This window comes from Herpailurus yagouaroundi, unplaced genomic scaffold, assembly GCF_014898765.1.
Source record: "Herpailurus yagouaroundi ecotype Mexico unplaced genomic scaffold, PumYag 28, whole genome shotgun sequence".
Taxonomy (NCBI): domain Eukaryota; kingdom Metazoa; phylum Chordata; class Mammalia; order Carnivora; family Felidae; genus Herpailurus; species Herpailurus yagouaroundi.
The window spans coordinates 147,263,832-147,274,817 of record NW_024412376.1 but is presented as its reverse complement, the minus strand read 5'-3'; the positions used below and the strand labels follow the sequence as shown (position 1 = coordinate 147,274,817).

The following is a 10,986-nucleotide window of genomic DNA, read 5'->3' as shown; positions in this document are numbered from 1 at the left end:
CCTCTCCCTCCCGTTCTCTCTTTCTCTCAAAAATAAATAGTCAAAATAATTTAAATAATACAATTTCTAGAAACACAGATAGGAGTCTAAAGGGATCTGTCTACCACTGTAGCTCTTTTTGTGCTGGCCTCACTATCTCTTTGAGACAGAATTTTTTGGGAGAAAGGACCATTTGTTACTCATCTTTGTATTCCTTGCCTTTCTTAGCACAGAGCAGGTGTTCTGAAAAGTTTTGTTAAATTGAATTGGAAAAAGAGAACAGAGGGCATTCTAGAATTGAATTATAACCCAACACACCTGCTTCTATGTATGTAAGAAACAAATCTTCAATACTAGGATTAAGAATTTTTGTTTTTATTTTGCTTGGGCAGGTCTTCCGAATCAAATCCCAACTTCTTAATTGCTGCTTTAAAGACTGCAAATTGTTCTCCCCTCAGGAAAAAAAAAAAAAAAAACTTAACAATTGTTTTTTAACATTTACTTTTGAGAGACAGAACATGAGTGGGGGAGGAGCAGAGAGAGAGAGGGAGACACAGAATCAAATGCAGGTTCCAGGCTTGGAGCTGTCAGCACAGAGCCCTACGTGGGGCTCGAGCTCGTAATAGTGAGATCATGACCTGAGCCGAAGTCAGACACTTAACCGACTGAGCCACCCAGGCATGCCTTTAGAAAAAACGTTTTAAAGCCTCTATCTGTGCAAAAAATTGTACTCGGCACTTTCACATACATTGCTACCTTTATTTACTTTCCATTCCCTTGTCAATAGCATTGGACATTATTTTTATTTGTTCATCTCAAATTCAATATTTATTAATATTTACTGATATTTTAATACTAGGTACATCTTTCCCCATAGTGTCCCCTCAGGTAGGTATTTACCTTCCTGTTACAGACAAGAAAGTTGAAACTCTGACAGGGGAAGGGACTTATGCAATTTTGGGGTCCATAGCAGAGGGAGCTCCGTTATTTTCTGGCTCTAGGTACCATGGCTTTCTTCTGCTCTACAGTTTCATCTTTCCTTTATGTGCTTTAAGACCCTTCTCAACCTAAGCATTCTTTTTTTTAAAGTTTATTTATTTATTTTGAGAGAGAGAGAGAGAGAGAGAGAGAGGGGGGGGGGGACCCAAGCAGGCTCTACGCCGACCCTGGTCTCCATCTTATGAACCATGAGATCATGACGTAAGCGGAAATAAAGAGTCAGACACTTAACTGACTGAGCCACCCAGGTGCCCCTCAACCTAAGCATTCTTATCTCTTTAATTATTAATCACCTCACCCCTTTCAGCCTCAAAAGAACTCTCTCCATGGTTTTCTTTTTCTGTTCAAAGTGACGTTTGTGCTGGAGATTTATGCATGGGTTGGGTGTTGGGATGGAGAGGCTCTAAAGGGTTGGGGACATTTACTCATCTACAAGTTGGAGAAATTCAGAGTTGCGGGGGAATGTTTGTAGAGAAACGACATGTTTGGTGGAGTCTGTCATTAATTGCTTTTACATACTTCTTTTTCCTGCCTCTTTCCAAAGTTGTTTTTAATAAACAAACGTGACCAAATGGGTTATTTGGAATCTGTATTTACCATTACAATATTCTGAACAGTGGTATTAGGAATGCCAGGGCGTGGTGCAGAAATTCCAAAGGTCCAGGCCTTTTTCTGTCATGTGGAATTTCTATCATGTACCTGCTCTAGTCCTTTGCTACTCAGAACATAGTTCTTGAACCATCAGCATCACAATCTCCTTGGAGCGTGCACCCCAGAAATGCAGATTAGTAGGTCCTACAAGAAGCCTATTGAATCAGAGGATCTGATTCAATATTCCGTTGAAGTTTAATGTGGTTAGGCTAGAGTAGTTTTTGCAGTAATCTTGGTCTGTTTCTTTGGAATCTTTGCTTTGCTTAAGGTACATGCATAAACACATTTGAAATTAATTCTGGATTGTTTTGGTGAGGTTATTCTAATGTTGCTATTATTCCATAGGGATTTTTCCAGCTGTCTTTGGGAATGCCATTCAATTAGTTAAATCAGTTTTTTCTAGATCTACTAAAAATCTTTGATATGTTTCTTTGAAGGCAAGAACCCAGTTTTATTTACCTTTGTGCCCACACAGTTTCTTGTATGTAAATGCTCAATAATTGAAAGCTGAATGGATTTTCTTTTTGAAAGCTGGACAGATTTTGAATAAATGATTGAATGAATGAATGAATGAATACATGAATACATGGACCAAGAGGAATCTCGATGGCACATCCCTTGGATTGGGGCAATGTCTCAGCCGTCCTTGAATTGCCAATGCTTCACAGAAAACCTATCAATAAATGCTTCTTGGTTAAGTTGTAGCTGTTTGATGAAAAGATGTTGTCTATTTATTCCCGGTATAAGACCCCAGAGAATAGAAACAGGAGAAGTGGAAAGAAAATGAAGTACTAGCCACCTTCACAATTGTTACCTCAGCCGATCATCACAACATCTTGTGAACTGGTATTATTTTACAGAGATAGAAACTGAGTTCTGAAATGTAAGCACCTCACCCAAGAACCTGATAATCCTTGGGAGTAATTTTTCCACGTAACTGTGTGCACAGCCCTGTTTCTGCAGAGACTGAAAGGTGGAAAGGAAAGGATCCATTATAATAAAACACAAAAATACACGACTCTGAGTTCCCCTTGCGCATCAGAGGCGCTGCAGCTCTGGAAGAGGTACAATAAGCAGGAACAATGGCATGAGAAACTACCCCCCAACCGGGACGTTTTTCCGCCAGCGGAACGCAAGCGCCGGGACCTTGAGCCGCCGGGGGGACCAGAGAGGAACGGACTCACGGCCCGGCAGTTGCCTGGTAACGCCCGCTGAAGGAGTCCCGGCGTCTGAAGGTCCCGGAGAAGTGTCACTGGCCCCGAGTGGGACCCCGTAGTCCGTTCTCTCCGCGCCAGCCTGTCCCCGCGGCTTGGCGGGCTAGGGCAGGGGAAATGTTGCAGGAGGAGTCGGATCTTTCTCTCGTTATTGCCCAGATAGTCCAAAAGCTCAAGGGCTCCAATTTGTACGCTCAGTTGGAACGGCAGGCCTGGGTGAGTGAGGCCGAGTGGGGAAGGATGGAGACGGGCGGGGCCGCGGCGATGCCTGGTCTCCTGCACCCCGCTCACCCAAGCCGGAGCCCGTCTCTGGTCTCCCCAGCTCGGCCCCCGGGCACCGAGGAACCTCCCTTGCAGGTGTAAACTCCACCGGCTCAGCCTCGCGCGTGGTGTAGTGGATTTTTAAAGGAGGGTGGGGCGCATCCCGCCTTTCTTTAGGCCGGAGAGCGCCGAGGCTCTTCATTCATACTGCAGCCCTTTCCAAGGTCTAATTTTTTAAGCTGCTGGAATCAGTAGCGATGCGTTGGACCACGTCTTCTCTCACATTTTTCGTCCTGTGGGTGGGTTTGGACCCCCCCCCCCCCGGTGCCTTTTTGCTTTCCGGCAATCTGTCACCTTCTTGCACTCTGTCCTCTCTGCAGTGATTTCTTACTTTATTGCTCCACCCGGCATTTCCTGAGTATTTTCTAACGTGCCAAGTTCTTTGGAGGCAGAGATTGATCAGGAGATCTTTTTGTGTGAATGTCTTATAAATGGAGTCATACAGTGTGTAAAGTTGTGTGTCTGGTTTCTGTCATTCGGCATAAGGCTTTTGAGATTTATTCACATTTTGGTATTTCACTAACTCTGTTCCTTTTGATTGCTGAGTAATATTTCAGTGTTTGGATGTACTGTTTATCCGTTCATTAGTTGCTGGGCATTTTCAGTTATAGTTGTGGGCCGTTTTCGGTTATAGAGATTATGAATAAAGCGGATATATACATTCTGATACAGCTTTTTGCTTGAATATCTTTCTTTTCTTTTGGATAAATACCTAGGAGTGGAAATCCTGAGTTCCATGGTTAAGTGTATGTTTAATTCTGTAAGAATCTGCCAAACTTTTCCGGAGTGGCTGTTATCGCTTTGCATTTCCACCAACAGTTATGAGGGTTTCAGTTGCTCTGCATCCTTGCTAGCACTTGATGCCAGTTTTTATTAATTCATTTTTACTTATTAATTACACTCCTCTGGTAGGAGCATAATGATATCCTGTTGTGGTTTTAATTGCACTGCCTTTATGACTAATATTGAGCATCTTACTATATGTTAATACCTTCTTTGATGAAGTAGTTTGTGCAAATCTTTTGCCCGTTAAAAAAAAAATTGTTTGTTGGGGCGCCTGGGTGGCTCAGTCAGTTGGGCGTCCGACTTCCGCTCAGGCAATGATCTTACAGCTCGTGAGTTCCAGCCCCGCCTCAGGCTCTGTGCTGATGGCTCAGAGCCTGGAACCTGCTTCGGATTCTGTGTCTCCCCCTCTCTCTGCCCCTCCCATGTTCGCGCTCTGTCTCTCTCTGTCTCTCAACAATGAATAAACATTAAAAATTTTTAATTGTTATTTCATTGTTGAATTGTAAGTATTCTTTATATATGACACAAGTCTTTTATCAGATAAGCGTCTTGGAAATATTTTCTGTCCATCTGTGGCTTCATCTTTTCATTTCCTTAACTGGATGTTTCAAAGAGCAAAACTTTTTTTTATTTTGATGGCAATTTTTTTTTTATCAGTTTCTTCTTTTGTGATTTGTGTTTTTGTGCTGTGCCTATGAATCTTTGCCTAACCCAAGGCCTCAAAAAGTTTCTCCTAAGGTTGGTTCTAGAAGTTTTATGGTTTCAGTTTTTACATTTATATATGTGATGCATTTTAAGTTAATTAAAAAAAATTTATGTTTTATTTATTTCAGAGAGAGAGAGAGAGAGAGAGAGAGAGAGTGCAAGCAGGGGAGGGGCAGAGGGAAAGGGAGACACAGAATCCAAAGCAGGTTCCTGGCTCTGAGCTAGCTGTCAGCACAGAGCCCGACATGGGGATTGAACCCACCAACTGTGAGATCATGATCTGAACTTGAAGTCAGATGCTCAACTGACTGAGCCATCCAGGCACCCCTTGAGTTAACTTTTTGGTATAGATAGATAGATGTCCAATATTGTACCTATTTCCATTACCTATTTGTTGACCACCTATCCTTTCTCCACTAATTTTGTTGGTTCTTTTGTTGAAAATTAACTTAGTAACACACACACACACACACACACACACACACACACACACACACAACAGTTTCTGGCTCTTTAATCTGTTCCACTGATCTATTTGTTTTGATTTTTGTAACTTTAAAGTGAGTCTTGAAATCAGATATTTAGTTTTCCAGCTTTGTTCCTCTTTTTCAAAATTGTTTTGGCTATTCCAGATCCTTTGTCTTTCCATTTAAAGTTTAGAATCATGTTGCAAATTACTACAAAAAGTTTACTGGGGTTTGGATTGGGAATATGTTGAATCTGTAGGTCAATTTTGGGAGAATTGACATGTTAACAACACTGAATTTTCTGCCTATGAACACATTTTGTCTCTTTATTTCTATTTTCTTTATTTTCTCTTGTTGGTGTTTTATAACTCAGTATACAAACCTTGCACATATTTTGTTTAGATTTTCCCCTAAGTATTTCTTGTTTTCTTGATGCTATTATAAATGCTATTATAAATTCTTTCTCATTTCATTTTCCACTTGTTTGTTGTCAGTATGCAGTAACATGATTGATATTTGTATATTTACCTTGTATCTTGTGACCTCACTAAACTTGCTTGTTAGTTATAGTACCACTTTTTGTAGGTTGCATAGGATTTTCCAAGCACATGTGTCATATGTGAATAAAGACAATTTTACTTCTTCCTTACAGTCTGTATGCCTTTTCTTTTTTCTTTTTTTTGTCTTGTTGCACTGGCTAGTGCCTCTACTGCAGTGGTATATAGATGTGTTCTATTAGGTTGAGGAAGCTCTCTTTTATTCCTTGTTTTCTCAGAGTTTTATTATGAATGGATGTTGAATTTTGTGAGATACTTTTCTTGTGTCTATAGAGATGCTCATGTTGATATGGTGAACAACACTGATGGGTTTTGAATGTTGAACCAATTTTACATTCTTGAGATAAATTCCATTTAGTTATGATGCATTATCCACATGTACATTTTTTATTCAATTTGTTAATATTTTGTGGAAGATTTTGTGGATATTTTCATGAAAAATATTGGTGTATAGTTTTATAAAACTTTGTCTGATTTTATCAGGTAATGCTGATCTCATAAACTGAGTTGGGAAATGTTCCCTCTTTCCTATTTTCTGGAAGTATTTGTATAGAATTAATACTTTTCCTTCTTAAATATTTGGTAGGATTCCCAATAAAGTCACTGGGGCCTGGAGTTTTCTTGGTGGGAGCATTTTTAATAAAAAAGTTAAGTAAAAAATATACTCAGGGCAGTTCAGGTTATTTACTTGTTGAATATTCCATATGTATTTGAAAAGAATGAGCATTCTGCTCTGGGTATTCTGTAAGTGTCAATTAGGTCAAGTAGATTGGCAATTTTGTTCAAGTGAGTATGGAGGCTTACTGAGTATGGAAGTCAGTACAGTGGGGGTCAAGCTAGGCTTGGGTTTTGTTACTACTGTCAATAGCTTCAGTGTACGATAGGCTTCAAATTTGGTGGGCTGCTGTAATCTTGTGCTTAGAAAGGGTTCTGGACTACTGGAAGGTTTTCTCATTGTACTACATCCTGTGCTTTCATCTGCCTCTGCTTGCTTGTGCCACTGAGAGAAGTCTCTCTCCCTACTCTTATCTTTCTCTTAGCAGTAGAAAGTTGTTACTCAGTCCTAAGCTCATGGTAGATACAGGCATTCTCTAATATACAGTCCATTTGCCTTGGGAATGGGTCTTTCTCAGTGTTCCTTCTTCTCTTCTTGGCAGCCAAACTCTGCCTTGTATCTGTGGCAGATGATGGAAGAAAGGGAGATTCCTGACCCTCACTAGAGCTGGCTCCCTTCTGCTTTGTACTGGTGTAGGATCCTGGGTCCAAGAGAGTTGGATTGATTGATTGATTGATTGATTGATTGATTGATTTTTACCTTACCATGAGTAAGATCATTTTGCGTCTATCTCACCCCCAGAAACAATTACTGCCTTGTCGTTAGAATGGGATGTTTTTGGAACCCTCTCTCAGAGGTTTAAGGTCATTTCCTCATGTGAGAGGAGAGTTTAGAGAAGGTAGCATGGTTTTATTCCTGTGCTGGAGTGACAGCTTATCCCTTCTGTGCACCTGTATCACGAAAAAGGGCTCTCTGCCCATTCTCTGCTCTGCCCCCATTCTCTTGGGTGGGAGACCCATGGAAAAGAGCATGAAAGTGAGTGTAAATTCCCCTTGTGTTTTGAGCTCCTAGTTATTCTAAACGGACATATTACCCCACATGCAGTCTACTATAGTTAAAATTTTAGCTGTATTTCTTCTTGCTTGTGTGGTAGTTTCCTTTTCCTCCTATGTTCTGCCAAAGTAAAATAGTTTGGAGTCCCATCTGTCCTTGGAGGGACTTGTTATTCTTTGAAATTTAATTCATTTGGTTGTCCTACAACCTCAATTTTCTGGTGGGTTCAAAAGTTCTGATTGGGTAGATTATACCACTTTTTCTCATTGTTAGGGTGGGAGAGGCATGCTCTTGTACTGGCTTTCGACATCCTGTGTATTAGAACTCCAATAATAAATGTTGGAGGATTGCATCTATGTCCATGAGAAAAATTGCTCTGTAATTTTCCTTTCTTGTAACGTCTTTGACAAGCTTTATATCAAGGTTATGCTGACCTGATGAAATGAGTAAGAGAAGAGGTCCCTCCTTTTTTCTTTTTTGTTTGCTGTAAGAGTGTTATGAGATTGTATTCTTTCTTTCTTAGGTGTTTGGAAGAATTCTCCAGTGAAGTCGGTGTCTTAGGCATCCTTTGGGGAAGGTTGTTTTTTGTTTGTTTGTTTGTGTTGTTTTTTTAATTAGCAGACTTTATTTTTTATTTTTAACTTTATTTTTTAAGGTTTATTTATTTATTTATTTATTTATTTATTTATTTATTTATTTATTTATTTTGAGAGAGAGAGCAAGCACACAAGCTGTCAGTGTGGAGCCCGATGTGAGACTCAAACCCACAAACCAGGAGATCACGACCTGAGCCAAAACTAAGAGCTGGATGCTTAACCAACTGAGCCACCCAGTAGCCCTTGTATTTTTTTTTTTTTTTTTTTTTTTTTTAGAGAAAGTGTGAGCAGAGGAGTGAGGCAGAGAGGGAGAGAGAGAATCTTAAGCAGCCTCCACGCTCAGTGCAGAGCCCTGCTTGGGGCTTGAGCACATGACCCTGGGATCATGACTTGAGCTGAAATCAAGAGTCGGTCACTCAACCCACTGAGTCACCCTGGAGCCCCTAGCAGACTTTACTGTTTAGAATAGTTTTAAGTTTACAGCCAAACTGAGCAGAAGATAACAGAATTCCCATATATTCCCATTTCCCTTGCACACAGTTTCCCCTATTATTAACATCTTGCATTAATGTGGTATGTTTTTTTACAATTGGTGAATAAATATTGATATACAATTATTAAATAAAGTCTGTAGTTCACATCAGGATTCACTCTTTGTGTTGTACAGTTCTAATGGTTTTGACAAATGTATAATGTCATATATTCACTATTTCAGTATCTTGTAGAACAGTTGCATTGTCCTAAAAATCCTTTGTGTCCCACCTACCCCTCCTCCCTCCTTTCCTCCCAAGCCCCTGGTGACCACTGACTTTTCTGTCTCTCTAGTTTCACCTTTGAGAATGTCATATAGTTGGACTCATGCAGTATGTAGCCTTTTCAAACTGGCTTCTTTCACTTGGTAATATGCAATATGTTCCCCTATGTCTCTTTGTGGCTTGATAGCTGTTTTTTCCCTTTGGAATAATATTCTATTATGTGCATGTATCACAGTTTATTTATACATTCTATTGAAAGACATCTTGGTTGCTTCCAAGTTTTGGCAGCTAAAACTGGTAAAACATTCCTGTGTAGATTTTTGTGTTGACATAAGTTTCCAACTCACTTGGTTAAATACCAAGGAGCATAACTGCTAGACTGTATAAGACTATGATGAACTTTGCTGGAAACTGACAACTTATCTTTTAACGCGGCTGTACCATATTACTCTCTCATTAGCAGTAAGTGAATGTTTCTGTTGCTCCACATCTTCACCAGCATTTGTGTTACCCGTGCTTTAGATTTTAACCATTCTGATAGATGCGATAATCTTACTGCTGTTTTGATTTGCAGTTCTTTAATGACATATAACACTGTGGATCATTTCAGATGTGTATTTGCGATCTGTATACCTTCTTTGGTGAGGTGTCTGTTCAGATCTTTTGCCCATTTTTAAATTGTATGTTCTTTCTTATTGTTGAATTTTAAGAGTTTGTTATATATTTTGGGTACAATTTTTTTTTTGTATCCGTTATGTGTTTTACGAGTATTTTCTTCCAATCGGGGGCTAGTCTTTTCATTCTCTTAACAATATCTTTTGCAAAGAAGATTTTAAATTTTAATGGAATCCAACTTACCATTTTTTTCTTTTATGGATTGTGCTTTTGGTGTGTCTAAAGATTAATTGACAAACCAAAGGTCAGTTAGGTTTTCTCTTATGTTATCTTTTAGAAGTCTTCTAATTCTGGGCTTTGAATTTAGGTCAGTGATCCATTTTGAGTTAATTTTTGTGAAGGGTATGAGGTATGTATCTAGATTTTTTTTTTTTTTTGTATGTGGCTGTCAAATTGTTTGAGGACAACTTGTTGACGTGTTGAAAAGACTGTCTTTGTTCTTCAAAAAAAATTCAAAAAATTGCATTTGCTCCTTTGTCATAGATCAGTTGGCTATGTTTGTTTTTGTATTTCTGGATCTCTAATCTATTCCATTGATCTGTTTGTCTAATTTTTCACCATTACCACACTGTCTTGATTTCAGTAGCTTTGTACTAAGCTGAAGTTGGGTGGTGTCAGGCCTCCAACTTTGTTCTTATTCTTTAATATCATATTGGCAAGATTTTTAATAACATTAAGTTTTAATAGATATAGGAATATTAAGATTTTCTATTCCTTTTATTGTGAGTTTTGATAAGTTGTGTTTTTCAGGGAATTTGCCTAAATTTTTTTATGATAAACTTATATTTCTTTTTTTTAAACTTGTTTTATTTTTTATTTTTTAAAATTTATATCCAAATTAGTTAGCATATAGTGCAACAATGATTCAGGAGTAGATTCCTTAGTGCCCCTTACCCATTTAGCCCATCCGCCTTCCCACAACTCCTCCAGTAACCCTCAGTTTATTCTCCATATTTATGAGTCTCTTCTGTTTTGTCCCCCTCCCTGTTTTTATATTATTTTTGTTTCCCTTCCCTTATGTTCATCTGTTTTGTCTTTTAAAGTCCTCATATGAGTGAAGTCATATGATTTTTGTCTTTCTCTGACTGACTAATTTCACTTAGCATAATACCCTCCAGTTCCATCCACGTAATTCCAAATGGCAAGATTTCATTCTTTTTGATTACCAAGTAATACTCTATTGTATGTATGTATACATATATACCACATCTTCTTTGTCCATTCATCCATCGATGGGCATTGGGGCTCTTTCCATACTTTGGCTATTGTTGATAGTGCTGCTATAAACATGGGGGTGCATGTGTCCCTTTGAAACAGCACACCTGGATCCCGTGGATAAATGCCTAGTAGTGCAATTGCTGGGTTGTAGGGTAGTTCTATTTTTAGTTTTTTGAGGAACCTCTATACTGTTTTCCAGAGTGGCTGCACCAGCTTGCATTCCCAACCTTATATTTCTTTTTTTTTTTTTTAACGTTTATTTATTTTTGAGACAGAGAAAGACAGAGCATGAACGGGGGAGGGTCAGAGAGAGGGAGACACAGAATCTAAAACAGGCTCCAGGCTCTGAGCTGTCAGCACAGAGCCCGACGCGGGGCTCGAACTCACGGACCGTGAGATCATGACCTGAGCCGAAGTCGGCCGCCCAACCGACTGAGCCACCCAGGCGCCCCCC

General features: G+C 39.3%; 1 protein-coding gene across 3 annotated transcripts in view; it reads left to right on the top strand.

Moving 5' to 3' along the window:
* Positions 1-2,827: 2,827 nt before the first annotated feature.
* The window catches only part of TBC1D19 (TBC1 domain family member 19), a 145,250-nt gene continuing 137,091 nt past the window's right edge, over positions 2,828-10,986 (top strand). For 2 of the 3 annotated variants that reach the window (XM_040486269.1, XM_040486280.1), the window contains exon 1: positions 2,828-3,059. In XM_040486269.1, the coding sequence (XP_040342203.1) occupies positions 2,961-3,059 (99 nt within the window). In that variant the 5' untranslated portion in view covers positions 2,828-2,960. The remainder of the gene's footprint in view (positions 3,060-10,986) is intronic. The other variant, XM_040486288.1, reaches the window with a different exon arrangement.